The 23378-nt window shown below is 45.2% G+C and overlaps 2 protein-coding genes and 1 non-coding gene across 3 annotated transcripts; 2 read left to right on the top strand and 1 right to left on the bottom strand.

Moving 5' to 3' along the window:
• The first annotated feature begins 398 nt into the window (after positions 1-398).
• On the top strand, positions 399-18620 carry LOC126533584 (uncharacterized). The gene is made up of 7 exons (XM_050180748.3): positions 399-1120; positions 3269-3468; positions 4872-5068; positions 5922-6137; positions 7551-7738; positions 8976-9870; positions 11233-18620. The coding sequence occupies exons 1-7, from the start codon at positions 1113-1115 to the stop codon at positions 14584-14586; spliced, it is 5058 nt and encodes a 1685-aa protein (XP_050036705.1). The 5' UTR covers positions 399-1112; the 3' UTR covers positions 14587-18620.
• On the top strand, positions 4340-4413 carry TRNAI-AAU (transfer RNA isoleucine (anticodon AAU)). The gene has a single exon. It is a non-coding gene; the product is annotated as a tRNA-Ile (tRNA).
• On the bottom strand, positions 18195-22857 carry eIF3h (eukaryotic translation initiation factor 3 subunit h). The gene is made up of 2 exons (XM_050180752.3): positions 22082-22857; positions 18195-19346 (listed from the first exon to the last, which is right to left on the bottom strand). The coding sequence occupies exons 1-2, from the start codon at positions 22823-22825 to the stop codon at positions 19068-19070; spliced, it is 1023 nt and encodes a 340-aa protein (XP_050036709.1). The 5' UTR covers positions 22826-22857; the 3' UTR covers positions 18195-19067.
• Positions 22858-23378: the final 521 nt, after the last annotated feature.

Raw genomic sequence — 23378 nt, 5'->3', positions numbered from 1 at the left:
CGTAAACGTGAGCAGTGAAGCCGCCTGGTGTTGTAGAGCTCAACCAGACAAACGCATAGCTAAAACTGCAGTAACTCACCATATCCTGCTTCGCCACTCGTGCAAATGTTTGGCAGCGGCGTAATTGTGAACACGATTACGCCACTGTCGAAAGTTTACGCCAGCAGCTAAGCAGAATATAGTAATTAGCTCTGTGTTTGTGTGGTTGAGCTTTGCGCCACCAGCTGGCGCCACCAATCTGGCCGCTCACGTTGACGCCCCCGCTAAACCGGAAAACCGCCCGCGCTTGCCCGAATACCGGATACGCTAAAACTTTCTATTGTCAGCGCTTTGAGGAACGAGCTGGGGCGCTGCGGACATTGGTCTACCGCCGCCGCTTTGACACATCTCCTGACGTCCTCGCAATATTGTGCAGAGTATGTTGCAAGGAAGAAGAGAGTACCAACCAATTAGTCTTGCGTTGTACAGGTATCGCTTTAGCATGCAGAGGGCACTACCCTCTCACAGGCACTAGGGTTCGGCGACGCCGCCAGGGTCACCGTCAACGCAGTGTCGATAGCCAAAGCGAGGCTACGCAAATGGTTGAAGAAAACGCGGCGATAGCACAGGTGTGCATCTGTGCAACGTTATGTGGCTGTGTGTGCGTGGCGAACGTCGCGTATCTACGGGGACCTCGTAGATCGATCGCACAGACAGTGCGTTTCTGTGCATGCCAGCGGTTTTCTTATTGCTATTATATTGTTTTTTTTTTCTTTTATATTGATTTTGTCAAACTTTCTCATGAGGTTTTTTTTTAGATTTCACTAATTACCTTTCTGAATAGTTAGATCTTTTGGCCAATCCCTCATAGCGGGTACGAGCCATGCACAAAGGCAAACCGACCAAGCAAAGTGGACAACGAAGAAGCCGTACATCGGCTGCAGGGGGCGGCAGGGCGATGGCCCGCTGAGGCATTCGGCTTTTTTTTTACACTCTCTCGTCAAAATTGCCCGCCCGATGACCACCTGACAAGAAGAAGACGCACAGCCGCGTCTCGTCACACGAGACGTCAAAATTCTCGTCGCTTTTTTTTGGGCCGCGGGCCAACAGAAAACGCTCAGCTGCTGCAAGCCATGGAAAGGTACGTGAGGGCGGCGGTGTTTACGCGAGCGGCTCTTTTTCGGCTAACGAAGCGACCATGTAGCGACCACTCGCGTGAGCGTCAAAAATAACTATTAGGTTATCCAACCTAAGACCTAAAAAAAATTTGTTTACTGCGGCATCATTATATCTAGCTCCCCGTAGGACCATCGAGTGATCGTTTTTAAAGCGCTCCCAGAGGTGCTACAATGTTGTGTAAGGCAGTACAATAGATCTTAGGTCATCTACGCTACAGAGTTGTAAACGTGATACTGCAATTTGACACTGCAATTGTTCTTTCTGCACTTCTACATTTTTCAATATTCGTTTTTTTTTTTTATTCTGAATTGATGACCTATAAATAAAAAAAAAGAACTACACCCTACCGCAGTCGGTGTATTTATTATTTTTTCTTATACGAGGAAGCTTTCGCTTGGGAGCTCCCAAGTACACGGGAACGTAGAAATCGTTTTTCTCAGCAACCACTGCACCTATTTTGGTTTTTGTTGCAATTAAAAGAAAAAGCTAAAATATAGTCACTGTAAAAGAAAATTTTGTATTCCTGCGTTCGGACGTTTTAGAAAATATAGTTGAAAACTGCAATTTTTCTGAAAACTTTGAAATTTACAACTCCATAATTCAGCATGAAAAAAAAAAAAAAAAACAATATCACAGTTCTGTAAATTGCACCTTACAGCGGACAAAATTGGTGCATTACACAGCGCTTTGAAATGTAGCACTAATCTGGGAGTGGAACTTATGCAGAACCCTCGTAAACATTTCAAGAATCTCGCGTAACTTGTCACTTCATGAGCGTGTCACATTTGTCCGCTCAACTTACATGATCTAACGGATGCGGTTTACTGAACCATGATATCTGTAAACTCCGTCCTTCTATACTTTTTAAGCTTACCAATGTTTTAGAATTTTTGCAAAACTATTTCTCAGCCTGTATCAAAATTCTTCCTACATATAGACTATAGTCACTAAAATTTAACTTCCTACAATGCAACATATTTAATTAAAATTTGTTGAACGGTTGTCTTAAAGAACCATTTCTACGTTTTGCATGCATTTGATTTGGCGAATCGCGGAGTTGGCCCCCAAGCTAACTTTGTCTTAATTGCAAGGAATATCAAATTTGGTGCACGTACTCGATGCCAATAATCAAAACAATGTCTCCGTTTCCATGTATATAGATAGGAGCTTAGATGTTTAAATGGGAGAAGTAACCATAGGGTGTGATACAAGAGCTCCCTGAATTGGAATGAAATATGAGAGGGACAACCACTCCTCCTGAGGAGTTTCTACCGCTCTTGTTCGCTAATACTCTTACAAAAAAGTTTGCATCCTTTGGGGCTTATCTTGTCCCACAACGACAGTCGTCATCTGCCTTGCCCGCATTTCCTTTCTTTAACGCTGAGAGGCCGCGGTACTTCCATGTCACGAACGGCTTGCGCGTCATCAGTGTGGTGTAGCATTCGCGACAGGAAAGTAGCGAGCGCCGAGTCTGCAAGGAAGAAAATGCAAGCAAGGCAGATGACGATTATCGTTGTGGGACAAGATAAGCCCCAAAGGGTGCAATCTTTTTTACGAATGAGGAAAAGGTTTATACAGTCTTTGGGGCTTATCTTGTCCAGCAATGAAGTGCCAGCTATTTGCTTGCATTTCCATTAACCCTGCGCTCACGGTACTTTCCGGTCACGAAAATATGCACGTATCAGCGTGACATAGCGTTCCTGACAAAAGTAGCGAGCGCGAAGTGGTAAATAACGGAACTGTATACGCTGGGTAAGAAGACCCAAAGAGCGATCTTTTTTTTATTAATGAGCATTCTAAAACAAAAGGTTGCAACAGAATTTGCCTGCTGGGGGTACCAGAGGGGCATCTGGTTTTACGGTATATCGCTCTTTAAAAAAATAAATAATAATAAATGGTCCCGAATCACTGAGTGATATTTCTAAGGCAGTACATGCTGTTGCAAGTCATCTGTGCATTACAGAATCGTAAACTTGACACCCCATGGTGGCAGATAAGTCTCAAAAGGCGTCGAACATTTTCGAGTATGCATTCTGAAACCCATATACAGGCTGGTTGAAAAATAAAATTAGAAAGAAAAGGAAACGAAATGTGTCTGAACCGTTCGCAGCACCGTCGGAGGCGCCACGCGCTTCAGCCGCTGGCTCTCTCAATCCATCAATCGGGACGAGGACCAGGACCCGTGGAACGATTTCACGCAGCACCGGGCAAGCGACCCGGGAGAAATCAAGATGGCGTTCGAAAACGACTTCCACCTCACCGTCATACCGAACTTCCTTCACGACTCGGATGCTTACGTCGCTAATCTTGGTAAGTAACAGTACTTAACTGATCATGCGAGCCGGCTTTCCACGGCTTTGGTGCGACGGGCAGTTGTAGATGGATCGCGCGATGCAGTAAACTGCACGAAACGATGGATAACGCTTACCGATGAAGGTGCGAATGTTGAATGGATAGGTGAAACAATAACGAAGCATCTCCACACGCTGGCCTCGGGAAGTAGTTATTACTCAGACGACGCAAAAAGTCGCGCTACCCATCAAGAAATACAAAAAGCAAGCTTTTGAACTGCCGCCACAAGAGCATAGAAACAAGAGTGGCCAGTAACTTCGACTCTGCATGGCTACAACTGGATTTCCAAATCATTCAAGCAAAGCGATCAAACGCGTCAACAAATGCAAGCAAATTTTGTTGAAAATTTTCAGAAAAGAGGCGAGCAGATTGATTTTGCAATGGTAAATGAATAAATGTGTTGTGTCGTTGGCGTAGGTTATAGTTTAGCCGGGCGATCAGGAGAGGGCAGCATATGCTTCATCTGTAGTAGAGTCGCTGAGTTGCTGATTTTCTTGCATGTTGCACATACATATCGATTTGTAGTAGTTTCAAGTGTTTTATATTATCTCACGTAGCAGGCAATTGACGTTTAGGATCTGCAAATATCATAACATAGTTGCTTTAAGCTCCAGGTAACGTTGTGCAATGTCTGCGGCGAACAGCAAGGATTTTAGCGATGTCATTTAAACAAGCAAGCGAGCTTTCGCGCAATCATCGCACACTGGAGCTAGTATAAAAACGGGCATAAATGTGGTGTAACCTTCGTTAATATAATTGAAATAACAAAAAGTGCCAGTATAATTTTGTAAACACTACATATATTTAAATTACAACTTTCCAAGAATGTGGCCTGCTAGCTCAGTCGGTTAGAGCGTCGTGCTAATAACGCGAAGGTCGTAGGTTCGATCCCTGCGCAGGCCATGTTTATTTTTTCCTTCTTAATTGTATTGCATGAAATACTCCGCAGAGAGATCAGCTAGTCCGGATTGTTTCACGTAGACTTAGAAGTGGGATTGTTTAATGTATTAAAGCCTTAATTATTGAGCATTAAATCCACCGCTCAGCACCCATTTTCGAAGCGAAAGAAAATGCTGCAGTCTAGCTGATCAGGTCACACACACATATTTATAACCAGGTGCTTCAAGAACATTTATTTATTTATACACACATACACACACACACACACACACACACACACATATATATATAATGGTTAATTTTCATTGTGTTTGTCTTACCTATATCTTTGCTCCCCAGCCCCGTTACGTGATACACCACAAGGACTCTTTAAGGGTGATTAAATGACGACAAACTAGATTTCTTAGCAAAGTACATCGACATATAGCTTCACGATATGTGATCTCGCTCTTTGTTTCTAGAGAACAAGCTGGAACGCCTTCAACAAGTCATGAGGAACCCAAGCCCAAAAGAAATGGTTGCAGCCATAGAACAAGCCAAAGCCTTGCGTATGAAGAATGCTGAAATGAACCCTGAACTGAATGCCAAGTCACCGGATGAGTCTGTGGATGATGATGATGGAGGACTTCTGGCATTGTTGCCAACTTTGATGTTTCCGGTTGGTATACCTTGCTTTATATATTGCTCACTGTAATAGGTAATCCAATAATTTTAGTAGAAATAGACTTGTTAAACATCTCCTGTGGTATATATAATGAAATTTTGTCATATCGACTGGATTACACATGAAGAGGTGGTCACTATACTTGCAAGACAAATTGCACGGTAATGTTAGTTAATTATCAAGCTTTCACAAATTAAATTTGTAGTTGCTGCCTGGCTTCAGTGTTCTTTTAATTTCAACCATATCTTGACTCATAAGTTCAACTCACCTGATCCAGTCTGCGGGCGGCATGCAATGTAGTCTACTATATCCTGGAATCAGGATGCACAGATAGGCACTGGAGTGCTTTTGAATCGCGTCATTGTACTAGGTCCAAGTGCAATCGCCAATTCGGCCTGTTGTGTAAATCCAATTTTAGTGACTTTGTTTCTGAACCGCCATGAACTTGTTGCATGCATTCAAGGTGACCTTTTTGCTGAAAAGCTGCCACGTTGCTACTACAACTGCCCAAACATTTAAGCGTAAATACTGAAAGTGTGACATTTGAAAATTTTTACAGCTATCTAAGGAATGAAAAGTCCTAGCCATGCTTAAAATTAGAGTGCATGCAGACAGTGGCAAACAGTGATGTGTGGTCAACGTTGGAGTTTAGTGTGGGTGGTTAACTAGTAGAATCATAGAAATGATTGAGGCTTCATTTATTTGGTTGTTTGAGCCAATGCCTGTGTTCAATAGTGCTAGGATGTCTAGCCGTGCTAATAGCTTCGTTGAAGTTGTGATGGTGCAAGGTCTCACAAGTCTGGCAGGAATGTCTTTGCTGATGTATGGAACACATGTCCAAGTGCAGATATCGAGAAGGTTCTTCCCAAGGCTGGCTTTGACAAGGGAGGAGGCCCACAACTTGCTCAAGTACGACCAGCTGCAAATGCACTACCAAGACGAAATGAACAACGCTGGAACTGTGGAGGCCGAGGGTTACGAAATCAAAGGAGCCGACATGGCCCCGGATACCAGCTGGCAACAGCAGGAAAGGGACAGCAGCATCGAACAGCCTCTTGTTGTGGCAAGCCTTTTCAACATCTATCTTAATGTGCAGCACAACCCACCGTTAAAGGGAAACAGTCGAACCTCTCTATAAGAAAGTCGTATTAGACATGAAAGCAGCTTAGTTATATCCAATACTTGTTATAAGCATATATTCGTTACATGTCGATATCGGTGAAATAATTTTCGATGTACTTTGTAATACCGGATAATTCATTATACATGATATTCGTTATAACAATATATTTGTTACATGCTGATACCAGCCAAATACAAACGAAAAGGAAGATTGCAGGCCTGAATTGGGTTTTCCTGTGTGGCTAAATTTTTTATGACATGCTATATGAACATTGTTAAAACATGGAAATATGTCTGCAAATAGTTTCGAAAATTTAATTTCATAAAAGCTATGATGATATAATGTCTATTGCTCTTTATGTTGTGAGATGCGCTTGTCATAAATCAAAAAGTGACAATTGCTCATGACAACCTGAAGTTGTCAATACAGTTTTTGTTATACTTGATAATACGTTATATACGATGTTCGTTATAAGCATATATCTGTCGTGCAGAAACGTTAGTTTACTTTGTTATATCTGTTTTCGTTATATGGAGGTTCAATCAATTCAGTTTTGACTCTAAGGCCTTGGCAATATATTTTTACCAATGAAGGTCTGCCTTACTCGTCACATATCAAGCACTCCTATAAAGTTAATGGTACTTCTAGTTATGTTGATTTCAATACCAATTAGGTGTTTTATTTAAGAGTATGCAATACTGTACAATCTCTTGGAATTGCTAGTGTGGTGTAAAGTAACGGTTCTCAACGATTTGGCAGTTATCAGCCACCATCTACTTACTTACAGGTTATTGGAGGATATTCTTTTTTAACATTTAAAGGTAAGAAGAAGCTTGCACGAACAACTAAAAGACATTTTCTAGTAGCTTTCAGAGAGTTGATTATGCATCACAGCAAACGAACACGTAGCATTAACACCAAACACTCATCTGCAGTCTAGAATCAAATAGAATTTGGGGCTTGAATCAAGTATGCTTATGTCAGGATCTGTTGAAGGCAGGCTGAAGCACCAAGTCTGCTTCAACATCAGCTTTCTTTCCTGTCTCGGCCTGATCTGGATCAATATGAATGGAGATTCACATAGGCGAGCCATCACAAGTACATTGTTGTATGTGCCGCTTGCTCTCAGTTTAGAAAATGCAATGTTCATGGTGCAATTAATGAGCCCAACTTAACTCAGAAGCACATTTTAGTGTACCTTAAACTCTAGCCTGCATGCGTGCAATTAGCCAACAAAAATCATATTATGGTGAGCGACAGCTTCATGAGGGCACACAACTTGTGACTTTGGCTTGAGGCAAGCTGGTATTACAACTTCAGACCTAAAATTGAGCTTCCTATTTCAACTTCCAGTTTGAGAGTCCAGAAGCTAACGAAATCCAAATCCCGAAGAACTGGATCAACGAAGACATCCATCAGGAGATTCATCAGAGCACTATCATCCTGCCCGAGGACCGGACAAATGCACGTGTAACTACGAATCGTTCAGCGCTGTCCCTCTCAGCTAACACAAATGCGATACAAGAGGCGTCCACTATCACGTACGTGCCTTTCTGTTTGCCAGTTGCACAGAAGCCGCCGCTGCTAGCACGCCACGTGAACTAGCTAGAGTGATGGAAGGCATGCTACTATGACGAAAGCTTAAGAAGCTTGAAAATGGGTCCACTGTAACTTTGGTTTCCATTACGTTGGTGACTGCGATGGCCATAGTTGGCATCGTAAAGTCATTATCGCATTCTTGGCAGGTTACGTTGCAGTCTTCAGCTGCACTCTCGTCATAAGGCAAAGAAAAGGAAATGTGTGTCCACCACCCCATCAGGAGAAAACCCACTGCATTCCCCACACTTCAGACAACTGAAACATTTGCAATGCAAATCAGCTTTTATATATCATGGCATTCTGGGCGCGGATTCTTAAATTATGGGGTTTTACGTGCCAAAACCACTTTCTGATTATGAGGCACGCCGTAGTGGAAGACTCCGGAAATTTCGACCACCTGGGGTTCTTTAACGTGCACCTAAATCTAAGTACACGGGTGTTTTCACATTTCGCCCCCATCGAAATGCGGCCGCCGTGGCCGGGATTCAATCCCGCAACCTCGTGCTCAGCAGCCCAACACCATAGCCACTGAGCAACCACGGCGGGTAATTCAGAATTCTCACATAACCAACCTATGGGTGAAATTGTAAGCTCTATGCTGACTGACAAGAGACAGGAGCAGCATACACCATCAGTGTTCGTGAGAGCGTAGCAAATAAGCAGCTTATTTAGCACTGTTGAACCTCATTACAACAAAGTTAGATCCGACAAAAATATTTTCGTTACATTTGATATAAGCGTGTATGACATGCTAATAATCAGCTGTAAAATTTGTGGATTTACTTCACTAAGCCCAATAATTCATTATAGCTGTGCTCGTTGTGTATCAAGGTTCAAATGCACCATGTCCAAAAAAGTGTTGCAAGGATTCTTTACAATTCAACAAAATTTCGGTTTTAACATTACAATGCAACACACAAGCTATAAGGGATGCCATAGTTGAGGCCTTCAGATTGATTTCGGCCAATCGGGTTTCTTTAAAAAGCACTCAAAGTATGGTACACAAGTGTTTTTGCATTTCCGTTCCTTGCAATGCAACTACCTATGCTGGAAATCGAACCCACGACCTTCTGTTCATCAGCAGAATGCCATGTAGCCACTGAGCTACCACAGTGGCTAGAGTATTCTCCACTTTCATATACAGATGTCCTTCCTTCCTTTTAAATCTTTTTTTTTCAGATCTTTTACACCAACCAGGCGAAGTGAAGATGCCTTCTATCACTTTGCCTACATCAAGACTTCCATGACTTCCACCCAAGACAGTGTAAAGGCGGAGACTCCATCAGCACATCGCGCCTGTGTAGGCCAAGCAGCGTATGCTCGTTCAAACAGTATTTCAAAGACAATGTCATGCGATCAGAACCCGTTTACGTCGACCTGCAGTGCGGAGCTGCCGTACAAACGCCGCTTTTCATTTGTCCCGGAATGTGGCACGTTGGTGGAAAGCAAGGTCTTGAGCAAGTCTTCTGCAAACGTCTCTGAGGTTGCTGCCAGGGACCAGGTTGTTCCGACAACAAAATCTTCACCCTCACTCAAGATACCGAAAAACACTGAGGGCAACGACTTGTCGACAGCAGCAAACGAAGAGCAGCCAGAGCAGATAGATGAGAACAGCAGCTGCATACAAAGCAGAGATCTTGGACTGCAAGAAGCGGTATCCAGTGTCAGGAGCAACGAGAGCAGTTCAGAGAGAATGGCATGTGAGGACAGCCCAGCGGGCATGGACAGTGCTCAGAACATGATCCTCCCAGAAGTGACCATGGCTTCTTCATCAACAAAGGAAAGCGATGACCAAGTGCAGTCTGTGCACGAAGATGACGAGAGAGTTGCAGTTGCGATGAGATGCAGTGGCCAGGGACTGCAGCTGACTGTTCCAGAAGGCACAGTTGCTTCTTCCTCGACACACGATAGCCTGGGTACAGGTATTGAAGGGCCTTGGCTTTTTGAGAAGGAATCGGACATATCTCTTGGGAGGGAAGACGTCCTTCAGCACATGTCATCATTGGTGCGAGCCAGCATTGATGAAGAGGACGAACCACCAAGGATTGATGGAAATCAAGCCAGTCAACTGTCCGTAAGTAACGAGTCTGTAGTGGACAATGATGCATGTGCTTGGCTACAAGCTTGAAACGAGTATGACCCCTTGTCACCTAGCTCATAATCTCAAGGCTGCCACAGGGGCTCAAATCAGCAGGGTTACACCTTATGCCCCATGTACGTGATTGATATAGGTTATGGTAACGTGCAAGTAGGTAGCTATGCATGCACTTGCAGCAACATTGAACTTACTATTATTTATCGTATGTACTGCAATCTAGGCCAATCTCAACTGCAGGGCAATACTTTGTGGCTTGAAACGCAAATAATGTTTCCACGAACGTAAGTCAACCCTGACAGAATGCATCAACAATATAAATATGAATAAGAAACGTCTGTTTAAGCGACGTTTCTTGTTCAACTACTACTCATTTTTTCAAGTTTCGATGCTTCTTTGAACTTCCGTCTTATTTAGAAAAAAAATCGTGCAACACAAATCCTCTCGCAAGTCACATTTATGACTGCATGATGAGAGAAACTTTCTAAAGTCTGATTTTACTTGTTTTTACACATTTCTTTCTGCTTACTCATTGTTGTCTTGGGCACTCATAGTCATAGGCTTTGTTTGTACACACATTGTAGAGTGTAGCTGCTTTCTAATTGTCAGGTACAGGCTTGTTCATGAAGGCTATTATGGAACTGGATTCTCAAATGCAAGCCGATCCCACTGCTTCATCTTTATCATAAGATATGCACATACTGGGGTTAATGAAAATTGTGAAACAGCTTCCCAGACAAGAACCTTGCCATGCTTATGATTAAATCTTACATTACACTTTGATAATGTGGTTCCTCATTTTAACACCCTAAATATTGTTTTCGCTGTTAATAGTTTACCAGTGGCAAACTCCTGAATTAAAAAAAAAAAAAATTAGCCATACCAGAACATATTCTTGGCATAGTTGGTGTTTGTTAAAGGACATGATTGTCATAGAGAGGCATGCAGAGTAAAGAAGAAAAGAAAAACAAAAAATATTATTGTCATTCATGTTTGTAGTTCTGTATCTGTGTCTCTAGCAAAAGAATATGTCATTTACCAGGCGTCTACGAGTGCTTCTTTCAGCTTTGTGAAAAGTGAAATTGCTGTATTAGCCCTTTTAATGTGTGCGCATTCGTATGTGAGCTGAAGCCTAACGTTTGTCTCAGCTAATAAACAGTACTCAAACAAGGAATGTTCGTCAAACAAAGGCCACTTTTGATCACTTCAAGTCTCCATCTTCCTGTAAAGTACAGTGTACTAGAACATTAGTATATTCTAGTACACTATACTTCTGGACCGCTCCAAGGGGTGAAACATCAGTAAAGCTTTCAAAATCTTGCGCGCCTTTTGGTATCGCAGGCAGCAGTCTACACGCAACTGTCTTCCACGTGCGGCTGCAGCGACAGAACACAAACCAAAGCCAGCGACGGGACGTCCGGCAATTTCACTGGCAACTACAGTGATCCGCACAGCAACCTTTTCGACGAAGAGTCCTTGATTAAGAGAGAAGAGGTCCAGGCACCAATCATCCGAATGTATGGCCCTTTTCCCCGCGACATCCACACTTCGTTACAGGGAAACCTGCTCTCGTGGGCTCATCCGCGTGGAGCTGAACCACCCTACAATCCTCGTGAAACAGTCAGCCCGAAGCTGGTTTCTCTGCCAGCGGTGAACTCAGACGCTGCGAAGAGAACGGCTGCCATCGCGCACCACGACAGCCTGCCGCTTGCCACAAGAGAGGACAAGCGCAGCACGACGGCAACGTCTCGGCACTGCGCCACAACCGTTGACCGCCTGTACAGTGACCACAGTCGGACAGGTTTCAAGGTGCCACTTTCCAAGGACATGAAATGCCGAAAGGTGTCTTCGACGAAATCGCAACGCTCAAAACAGCGCAGCTCTGCAAGTAGTCTGGCATCAGCGCCGAGTGCCACTGGGTCGCGGACTCAAGAGAGACCCACACGATCGTCTTCAAGTAAGCTTTCCACATCGTCAGTGTTCAAAAACCGGCAGCGATCTGTACACTGGTTTAAGACTATTGAAGACGTCGACAGTGATACTGTGGTCAAGGACTGTGACTACATGGTCACTAGTCAGGTGAAAATGAAAATGCCCGTGGAGAATAAGGAGGTGACAGAGGCCCCAAAGGTGAAAAGCAAGGCACTGACTGAACGAAGTGACTCTGATCGGAACGAGGACAGCACTGTCGAGGAATGCTGCACGAAGTTCGCAACTCATGTCCTGGAGGAGGAAGTGATTGTGGCGGGCAAAGTCAACAGTTGCCTGGAATTCTTTGAAACCTCTTGCAGCAAGGAGGAAGGCTCTTTGGTAGACCAAGAGGACAAAATGGCTGCTGCTAAATATAAAGACAATGGTGTCGCTTACAAGAGTGCGGCACCTACCGAGTCGCTCGAAGGACACGATGAACCGGCAAGAGTTCTGGTGATTGTAGAGGACTCGACAGCTGCTGGAAAAGATGAAGGAAGCGCTGTCGATACTGCAGAGCTGTCAGAAGCAGTTGAAGTTCAAAGCAAAATGGCAACTGCCCTAAAAGCTCTACAGGATTCAATGACGGCAATTGAAGGTGAACACAAGATTGCTGCACTGAACTCTGATACAGAGTTGCTTGAAGTACTGAGTATGACAGCAAGCTCCCTGAACGATGAAGACGACCCGGTGGCTACTGTGGAAGGTGTTGGAAAGAATGCCGATGCTCCTAGTGTGTCAGGACTTCCCAAGTCACCCGAAGTGCCTCCATGCCAAGCTTCTTTTGCAAGAAGTAGGGAACAGCTGGAAGCCATTGCGAACTTGCAGAGGGAATGTGCCACCGGCAAACTGCCAGAACTCTCCGGGACAGCAGAAGGAACCAGAAGTAAGCCAAACAGTTGTGACAAATCCACCGAGGTTTTCGAAAGCACAGGAAAGCAGAGTATGACAGCTCCGACTTCGGAACAAGAGCCAGTGGCTACTAAATCGGCAAGTCATGCTGTACCCACACCCAGAAAATTTGCTGACGCACAGACACAGGCTACTCTTTCTCATGACCAGGCTGATCAGAGAGATGACGACATGCAGGCACAGAAAAACACAGCAACCGGCTCCGATAAATGTGCACCAAAACCTTTGCCAGAACAAGTGACAAAGGGAGCCGAAGGTGTGGCTACACAGGATGATTCTGGTGCATTGCTGAGAGATGCGAGAGAGTCTCAGTTGCACAATAATAACTTGGACAACAAGCAACCTGCTGCATCGGAAAAGGACAAAAAGAAAACTGTAGAAGGAGAAGACAAGGAGAACGAGGATTCACCTGCCAACAGGGACACCACCATCTTGCAGTGCCACGAGCTTGCGGGTTCCAGTCAGTTTTCTACATTCTCGGCCTCCAACAAGGGCTCGCCGCCAGTACACAGGTCGCTCAACATGACGAGAACGCTGCGCATCACAACAACCAACCAGTTCAAACCACTTAACCTGCGGCGCTCCATCACGGGCATACTCGGAAGTGACAGCAGCTTGATAGGAAGGCCACTGTCAATACAAAGCAGAGAAGTCGTGCTTCCGCGTGCTCCACAGCGCCCAGAAAAAAGTAAAAAACCATCAGTTGGCCTCAAGGGCGTCGACTGTGCCTCCAGCAGCTTGTCCGGGAATTCCGGGTCCTGTAAAAATGTCAATGCAGTGAATAACACAGAGTCGTCACCTTCTGAACTACCAGCACGAAGGAGCCGTTCCGTGGCCGAAGGTCACACAAGGGCGAATCTAGAAAGCTCTGCTACAAGATCTAAAGCACCACAAACTGTTGGTCCACATTCGGGTACAGCTCCAAGGCACACTCCAGATTTCATCAAGTCCCATGCAGACGAAACTCCCTCGGAGAGTAAAGAGAGCAAAGGCAGTGCGAAAACGAAACACAAAGCCAAATATGAGAGGCGCTCACAAAGTCAGCTGCCTCTCAAGAAGCGCACATGCTGCCGTGCAGATCAGACTGCACGAATACCAAAAAGTAAAAACATCCAAAATATTGATGCAGATGACGGATCTCTGCCAGCAGAGCATAAAGGAGAGGAGAAGAACACAGTGGCGGTGAAAGCAAGCACAAATAATGCAGACAGCGAGGCCACTAAAGAAATTGCTGCAGCGTCCCAGGACACGCCTAAAGCTCGAGCGACCACGAAACCAGGCGCAGTTCATGAAAGCGAGGACATAGACATTGGGAATCTTGAATGCTTATCGGAGAATGCTCTGGAAGACAGAACCATCTCTTTAGTTGCCGACTCTCAGTACAGCACCATCTATGGAGCTGAAATCAACCCTGTTCCCCTGATCTCTGCCATCCTGGGCGGCGACGTCAATGTAGAGAGCGTGAAACTCTGTCAGTCTGTAGCCTCGACCTGTGACTGCATCACTTCTCCCACAATCTCCAAGGGCAATCCGCCGCTGAACAAGAACATGACCGTGTCCACCACAGCTCCAGAGGAGACTGTGTCCGTCATGCAGGGACACAGTCCAGCGGCATCATCCAAGCGCCGCTGGAAGAAGGGTGGTGAGAGAGACGTTGCTGCTGAGGTCAACAGTTCCGGAACGAGTTCAACGTCTGTTCGAGCAGAAGTTGACACTGTTGAGGAAAACACTCCCTCCATTCGGTCACACTGTGATCTCAACATGAACGATGGTCATGCTGACAATTGTCAGTCAGGAGGCAGTTATGGACTTTAATAAAGCAGCAAGCCATCCACCTGATGGACAGGTGAACAGCCTACAGGGTGCCGCTCTGTTAACTGTGATCGAGTGAGAGGACTGAATGCAACATCAACTGGATTCCATGGCATCCTGTACTGCTAGAGCACAAAAATAACAAAAGCATCATGCCATACAGGTGGCCAATCTTTATAATAAAGCATTAAAAATATCAGCTGCCATCAATTCAGCTAACACGCACCATGAACGTTGGGGACCCTAACAGCAAACACTGACACATTATAGATACCCAGCTAAAGTACTGTTCTAGAAGGCCCACATTTAAGTTGTGTCAAGAGATAATAACCTAATTGCTAGAGAGACCCTACCAGTACTCACGTATGGGGCAGAAACTTGGAGGCTTACGAAAAGGGTTCTACTTAAATTGAGGACGACGTAACGAGCTATGGAAAGAAGAATGATAGGTGTAACGTTAAGGGATAAGAAAAGAGCAGATTGGGTGAAGGAACAAATGCGAGTTAATGACATCTTAGTTGAAATCAAGAAAAAGAAATGGGCATGGGCAGGACATGTAATGAGGAGGGAAGATAACCGATCGTCATTAAGAGTTACAGACTGGATTCCAAGGGAAGGGAAGCGTAGCAGGGGCGGAAGAAAGTTAGGTGGGCGGATGACATTAAGAAGTTTGCAGGGACAACATGGCCACAATTAGTAAATGACCGGGGTAGTTGGAGAAGTATGGGAGAGGCCTATGCCCTGCAGTGGGCGTAACCAGGCTGATGATGATGATGAACCTAATTGCAGATAAAATCGTAAAGAAAGGAGTTGCACAATTCTGCACCTCAAACTGCTCTCGACGAATGCGGCCTCTTGTGTAAGTGTGCTGTCAGTCTTCGAGGTGTGCAGGGAGCTCAGCTGGAAGCTACTGCGTTATAATAAAGACGGGTCATCTGCAATTCCCAAAAAATTCGCTGTTAACACACTATGACCAATTTATATAGCGTCCCTTTAAAAAAAATAAAATTGCGGATTTTCACGTTCCGAAACTGCACAGTAGTTTATGAGGCACACTGTAGTGGATGTCTCTAGAATAATCGTTTATAGATGTGTTGCAAACTTTTTTTCTTGCAGTTTCAGTGTTGAGTATAGAGTTTCTGGCTAAATTTCTTAGGCCAACAGTGAATGGCAAGCAGAATATGCCATTTGTTTAATCAGAGCAGCAGCACAAGACAAGGAAGAAGTTCGACATGCAACTCGCTTTCTTTTGAAAGCACGGTCAGGAAAGACGGGTTGATGCAAGATCCTTGGCTGCAGTGGTGTAGCATAGGTAATGCAAAGCAGATGCAATGTACATTCACATATGATGAGAACTGTCTGCACAAGTTTCACACAGAGCCATAGGTGGCTTGGGGTAAAGCTTGCTTCCAGTGTTCTGCCTGGGATTCCCTCCCCCACCCCCATTGCTGAAAAAGATTACACAAAATTTCTTTTTCTTTACACTGGCTAATCCGCTTATTCACAGTGTATTTTGCACCATTTAAATGGAAAATAAACATTTGCTTCGGGTATTTATATGTCTCATTCTTAAAGCATTATTGGTAACTATGTGGGGTTCTTTCGCATCTCGCCCTCATCGAAATGCAGCCTTGGGGGGGGGGGGGGCAAGGAATAGAACCTGTGCAAGGCCTTGTGCCAAGTACTAGTTTCGTGGCTCTTGCCAGGCTAGAAAAAGATGATGAGACCCCACAGACTCCCATTCCCTAAACTCAACTGTGAACAGCGATTAAGAGCCACTGACTCCTTCATACATTTCAAGACTGTTGCATGTGCATGAATGCCGTCCTGTATGTTGGCCAAGAAAGTGCCGTCACTTTCGTGCAGTTGTTGTTACTGAGCCGTCGTACCGTTAACCTCTTTGCTGTAACCAAATTCCTAGCTAGGAACTGTTCTCTGCAGCAAAATAGTAAACTAATTTTTGCAGAAATGTGTCCTTGCCACAGGTGTAGTTTCTGAACTAGGGGGTTACTCTTAATCTAAGATTAGCTGCAATGGTTCAAAAATAGCAGAGATTGAAGACGATCCAAATAAAAAAAGCTTCTGTGGGTTAAAGAAAGAAATGCTATCACTGGTGGCTTCGATGCCATCGTAGTTTGAGGCAAAGTGTTGCAGCAGCTTTGCAGCATCAGAACATGTCCATTCCCTCAACATACGTAAGAAACAACAGGTGATCAGTCACATTTAGAGCAGCACCGACATGACATTTGGAACATGCAATGTTTTTCTTTGTGTGTGTTAAAATGTCTGAACATGTAAACATTAGAAAACATTACTAGCAAAACCCAGAGCACCCTAGATAGCTTACTTTATGTTTCTACAAACCAGGTTCGGTATCAGCTCCCAGGAGATGGTTGAGTCACAATGTTACAATAAACTGGCTCTCTCTCTTATGTTCATTCCTCTTTATAAGCAATGTTATCAGTGCTATGCAACATCACTGAATTTAGCTCTGTGTCACATCATCACAACAATGCTGTTGACGCTGGGTCCAGCTTTCAAGTCAAACTCAAGTACCAAGTTAAAGCTATCCTACAAGTGTTTTACAACCTTCATTGTAGGTACTGGTCTGGCCAAGATGATACATTCCATGACAGTAGGCTTTTGTGCACAGGTTTGGGGACGATAACAAGAGCCAAGACAGACACAAGCACTAACTTGAACCGCGATAGGAGCGCAACGATTTTCAATAAGTGCAGGTGTGTACACGCCACGCTGCAACGATCTGCTCATCACACTAATAAACATCAAAAGCATCGTCAGGTGGTGCTGTCGTGCCACTGTAAGCACATCTGTGCATTGAAACTCTTTTGCTGCAGGCGTCGTCATGCAAACCACGAGGGCCGGGTGCATTCAGACTATGCGGCTCGCGAAACAAACAAGTAGCTCAGGCTGTTTAGGCTTGATAGCTGCACGTAAACAGGCTGAGAATTCCGATGTGTCATCACCACACTGGCACAGCTGTGGCCCTGGAAAACGACAGCAGAGTCAATGTGTCGTCAGCTTCTCTCATACCACTTCTTAGGAAAGTGGTAGATTTTCACTGGCAATGTCAGCCCGCTTGTGTTTCCATCGCTGTAATGACGGTTGCCAACACAACTGTGATGCGCAGCGCTCGACACCAGCAAAGCTGCAGCCATAGTTAAGAATACCTTCCACGTACAGCACGAACTTGGTCCCATCGGGGTGTGACGAAAGCGTGCACTTTGCGTGAAATGGCATGTCCAGCCAAGGGAAAAAGTGAGCGCTTGTATCGAGGAAGGAGCGTCACCTACGGATGTCTATTGCCGTTGCAGCGTGTCGTGCACGTACCTCCATTCAGTTTTGTATCAGGAATGATCGCATTCCGCCTGAAGTTCCAGTTTGCGGTAGCGTTTGTCTCCGCTCTTGTCGCCTTCCTCTAGCCTACGCACAAAAAGGCAAATTTCATACATGGCACAGCTTTGCATGTGAGAAGCGGTATAGTTTCTACAGCTTCAGGATATGTGTCGGTAACCCTTTGAATGAGTCAGCAGCTAAGCATCACAATGCATCTTGTAGGGCTCGCGAATTAAGCACACGACGAGGCATCGTCAGAAAAAAGGTCTTTTATTCCTAGAGGTGTCGTGCGGAGTGTCGAAGTGCAAATACTGGCATGACCGTCTGCTGCAACGCGCCATGGAAGTGACAAAGTGGCCGTCAGGACAACTTTCCACAACATTCGCGCAGTTGTCTCTAAATTTATACACAGCGTTGAGTAAGGACAGACACATCCTGCTACCTGCCACTCAAAAAAGAATTTTGCAAAGCAAGCGTTAAGAATTAACAATAGTGAAGGCACAAGATTTCAACCAAGGCACCAAATTCGACATGCAATTGAAGCAGGAAAAATCGAAAAAGCATTATTTAATGTTGTTTCCTAAGCGATAAGTGTGACGGAAATTATGTTCAAGCAACAACAAGATAAAACTGCATGCAATATCTGAACCAAGCAAGCAGCAAAAATAATAGAAAATAAAGACGTTAATTCCTGTCCTGGTTTGGTAGAAAGCGTAAGCAGAAGGAGTGCTAGCGTTGTGTCTGAGATTTCTGTCGATTCCATAGTAGGGACAAGCACACATAACTTGAAGTTAAGAGCGATAGAGCTTTAGCTTGGTGATGTTGCCATTAGCAATTAGATGGCGAGCATTGTCTCGCCTTTAGCAGTCAAAAGCAAGAGAGCTTGGTATGATAATGGGTGCTTGTCTCAATGAGGCTTGAAGAGGGAAAGGAAAATAAGCTGAGCCAATTGTGAGCCACTGAGGTCGTTCTTCCACATTTTCCGCATGCCCAGAGTTTAGACACGGCATGTGTTTACCTGGCAGCTTCGACAAAGAGAGGAAAGAAAGCTCGGCACGATAAAACCCCTAGCCTGGCAAGGAGGAATGCATTCCTTAAACGGGGCGCCCCTCCAGCCCATGCGCGCCTTACGGGAGCACTCCCGACGGCTTGCTCTCCAGCTGCAGGGCTTCGGCCATGAACAGCTTGCCCAAGTTCTGGGTGGCAAACTGCGCCACCTGCTGGCAGTACGAGTTGACCTGGCCGCAGTGGAGCACCGACTCAAGGCGCGAGGGTGTTGGGATGGGCTTGAACAGCTTGTTGATATCCTCATCCGGCAGTGGGGGTTCGCCCTTCTGGGCGCGTGCGCTGTTCTCCTGGGCCCTCTTCTGGATGTACTGTTGCTTCTGCTGCTGCTGGCGCATCACCTGCGGGACAGAAGAGAAATGGAGTATCTGGTAGGACACATCTCTCCATGACTGTTGACAGTAATGCAAATACCACTGAATCAATGCAGTGACATGCAGCATTGCCAAGGACGACATGCGACACGTATGATGGGTGTATGTGGCCGAGCTCCTCCCTCGCACTTTATGACGACTATGTTTATCTCATGGCATGACATCCTGCACACCCTGAACAATATCCAGTTAAAGAAACAATCACGACAGCGTAAGAGGCTAGACAGGTGTCTAGACTTAGAGTGTCTAAAGTAAGCAAAGAATGCTAATCACATTAAACGAAGACTCTGAGAATTCTTGGCATCACCCAACAGCAATTGTGCAGGAATATGGAAGCAATGGCCGACTTTTTCACTCCTACGGACGTCCCATAACCGGCTGTCGCCGGTGCAGCGCACATCATCTGTCTCTCAATTCATCGTTGGCGCCGTTACAACATTTGTTGACTTGAAGCTACATCTCATTCTCAACAGCCTGATGCAAACCAGTTACAACAAAAAAAGTGCACGTATATTGGCAGCATTTGCTCTCACCACATTGCTCACCAAAGTAACTTTGTGTCTATACTTTGACATGCACCTGCAGTTGCTGCCTGGTAAGAAGGCACTGACACAAGACTGTGTACAGACTGTACACTACGGTGAGCTACCACGTTAAAATGTGACATCAGCTTTAATTTAACAGTAGTTAAACTTATTCCACATGGGCAAGGTTGCATAAAATCAGTGTTTTGATCACTCTTAGCCAGCTAGAGCTTGAAAAGACACGATGACAAGGCTGCCGCAAACAAAAGCTTCATCAGTGTCTTCATTCTGTTTGTCCTCAAATATACTCGCATGCTAGGTGGTCGTACAGGGCAAAGTCAGTCATGCTTATGCTTTAATTTTTAGTGTGATGCCCACAACACTGATGAAAATTTCATAACATTATCCCTAATGGAAGTACTCACTGGATTATATGACAGTTATATAGAACAGAGGAACAGAGCCAATTATGTGTTGTGAAGGCACAAACAAGGCTGAGTAACAATGTTTCTTTAGAGAGCAAACAGCATTTAACCTGAGAAAAGTATGAACTCTCTCACAGCAAGAGTGAGAAAGCAATCAACTGCTCACAGCATAGCACAATGTGCCAGACAGAAATTATGCTGGTGAAATTTAGTGCCATCCTGTTCTCAGAGGATTATGCTGTTGTGCACATCTTAAAAAGTGCATATATCAATGATATCGCAGCTCTGCAACCACGAGATGGCGTCATCGTAGAAGCTTTGCAGTATTCCATAATGGGTAGGAGGTGGGTTTTCAGGGAAGCTATGGAAACTCTGGAAGGGCACACTTAACTGCATTATGTCACACAGGGCTAAATACATAACACCTATAAATTAAAAATTAAATTAAATTATGGGGTTTTACGTGCCAAAACCACTTTCTGATTATGAGGCACGCCGTAGTGGAGGACTCTGGAAATTTCTACCACCTGGGGCTCTTTAACGTGCACCTAAATCTAAGTACACAGGTGTTTTCGCATTTCACCCCCATCGAAATGCGGCCGCCCTGGCAGGGATTCAATCCCGCGACCTCGTGCTCAGCAGCCCAACACCATAGCCACTGAGCAACCACGGCGGGTCATAACACCTAGCCTATCACAGTTAAAGGTGGACTAAAACGGCATGACATCATTTTTATTTTGTTTAGAGAATTGGTGTCTCACTTTTCCTTAATAGTCAAAATTTCATGCTTCCTTGCTACCAAACATTCATGGCTTAAAAGGGCTCATGTCAGTTGACCTATATTCACAACATTTCTTGGCGAGCTAGGCATACATGCTCAGGAGGCAAGCAATCTTGTTAAGCAAAGCAGTGCTCCAGAGTGACTTGACATTCTCTTATGATGTGTGTGCAAACGTACACGCCAAGATAATGCACCAAAAGGAAAAGCATGATACACTATCTTGGAGCAGGTCAGCATGCAAGAAGCATGATGGAAGCAATGATCTTTCAACTTCCGTGCACCTGTGCTACAAGTTCGAATAATACGCCTAAAGCGTTTTAGTAAAATGAGCAGTAAGGGAGACTGCTGAAGCTTTCCTCCTGATGCCTGTGCAACTTGATATGGCGTGTTCACTTCTTTCATTGTTGTTTAAACTTCTGTTACATCGGACATGTTCTTCAAGCGGCTGAATAGCTTCTTGCCGAGTGTGAAGAGCACGAAATAGCTGACGTTCTCATACTTGACATTACTGTAGGAGGTTTTCACACGCAGTCAACAATCTAAGAACTTTGAGAAGACTTGCCGAATAATTTAAAATTCTTGATCCGTTCTGTAGCTTCGCGCTTTCCATGATCGTAAGATGCAAGAAATGTGTTTAAACTAAAAAATTGGGTAGTTTGTCTTCTCCCGGCAGCCGGCAGAATTTCTGAAACGAATTTCTCCCGGCACTCACCTCCTCCTGGTTCTGCAGGCAGTTTTTTTTTTTTTCCCGGCAGTTTGTCAAGTGACTTCCGTGCGCGAATATGAGGTGAGTGTCGGGAGAAATTCGTTTCAGGAATTCTCCCGTATGCCGGGAGAATAAATGCTGCCAGAAATTCAAGCGGACAGAATTAACTGGAGCACCCTGAAGGCTCCCAGCGCGGTCAGCATTCCGCCATGACCCACGTGATTCAACTATGAATGGGCTCACGCAGGCGTCATCAACATTCTCACCTGGCGCTGGTAGTTGATGAACTTGTTTGTCTCTTGGTTGAGTGCGTCCACGCACATCATCATAGCCTGCAGGTTCTTTTCGAAAACAAACGCCGTGCTCATGTCCAGCAGCTGCTTGCCGACGTCGACTGGCGTCGACTCGCTCAGTTCGCAGAGCAAAATGTTGACGAGGTGAGAGTTGCGTATCACCACGGGGATCTCCTCGAACATGTTCTCGAAGGAACAACGCGCGTTCTTGAACTGCTCAGCACCGAAGTCGTTGCTGGCCAGCAGCTTCATTGCCGGCTGACTCAGACGGAACGCGCGCAGCGAGAGGAACCCCTTGGTGGTACGGATCGGGTCGTAGATGAGGACCACGGACTCGGTGATGTTGGTCTGGTATCCGAACTGGGACTCGAGTAGAGTGCGGTTCGAGTAGCTGCCAAAGTTGGAGCTCTGGTACCAGCCGACGTGTAAGTGGTCTACGTTGACGTGACGCATCTGGCGCATCATTTCCATCTGGTACTCCAAGTCATCGGCCTCTTCTTCCTCGGCATGGCGCGGTGGGATCGGGAAGCAGTTGGTGATCTCGACGAAGTTGGAGTTTATGAGGCCCAGCAGGACGCCCTGGGCCACGTCCAGAAGTCCTCCGGCCTCTTCGCTGCAGTGCTTGATAATTTTAAGCACGACCAGGCCGTCCACTTGGACATAATCGACGGCGGATTCCGCGTCGGCGGTGTGCCGCCTGTCCCTGCTCGACGCCATCTTGACTGCGAAAGAGGGTGAAATTGGCCGCTCGACGCTTGAGGTCGCGGCGGTCGATCTGTCTGCGCGCATGTGATACAATGATGCAGCAAGAATATAATTTTTAATAACGAAGCTGTAGTGATGAATATTTTTGAGCGCTCATTATTTAACTAAAACCGCCAAAGATTTTAAAGCATATTCGTGAAGGTTCGGAAAAGCGATCAAGAGGCTTGGAGAAGAAACGTTCGCCGCATCGCGATTTTATTTCCTAATGGCGGCGCCCAATGCTTCTTCATCAACGCAAAACTTAAAGCATGATTACTCAAAGAGACCGTCATCTGAGGACAGCGTTGTCGATCCGGTTGAAGAAATGTTGAAGAAAACGGGCTGTATTGATCTCCATTATGCTGTTCAGGTTAGTAACATAAACGTAAATCTTTCTTCTTCAGTTAACTTTCAACGTGGCAGCGGTCATACCGGACGATGATTCATCAGGCGTTTTGCTCTACATTTATTTAGGACACGGTGTTCATTGAAATTTGTACGTTTCTTGTAGGAGTGTATGGCCGAG

This window comes from Dermacentor andersoni, chromosome 7 (assembly GCF_023375885.2).
Source record: "Dermacentor andersoni chromosome 7, qqDerAnde1_hic_scaffold, whole genome shotgun sequence".
NCBI classification, from domain to species: domain Eukaryota; kingdom Metazoa; phylum Arthropoda; class Arachnida; order Ixodida; family Ixodidae; genus Dermacentor; species Dermacentor andersoni.
The sequence above is the reverse complement of the archived record's forward strand: the minus strand, read 5'-3'. Positions and strand labels throughout refer to the sequence as shown.

What these genes read in the sequence shown, in the direction of transcription:
- eIF3h (XM_050180752.3), bottom strand. Translation starts at nt 22,825, where the DNA reads ATGGCGTCGAGCAGGGACAGGCGGCACACCGCCGACGCGGAATCCGCC. An exon ending in TCATCAACTACCAGCGCCAG is followed by an intron (nt 19,347 to 22,081) that starts GTGAGAATGTTG and finishes TCTGTCCCGCAG; the next exon opens with GTGATGCGCCAGCAGCAGCA.
- LOC126533584 (XM_050180748.3), top strand. An exon ending in TGCTTACGTCGCTAATCTTG is followed by an intron (nt 3,469 to 4,871) that starts GTAAGTAACAGT and finishes CTTTGTTTCTAG; the next exon opens with AGAACAAGCTGGAACGCCTT. An exon ending in TCGAACAGCCTCTTGTTGTG is followed by an intron (nt 6,138 to 7,550) that starts GCAAGCCTTTTC and finishes TTCAACTTCCAG; the next exon opens with TTTGAGAGTCCAGAAGCTAA.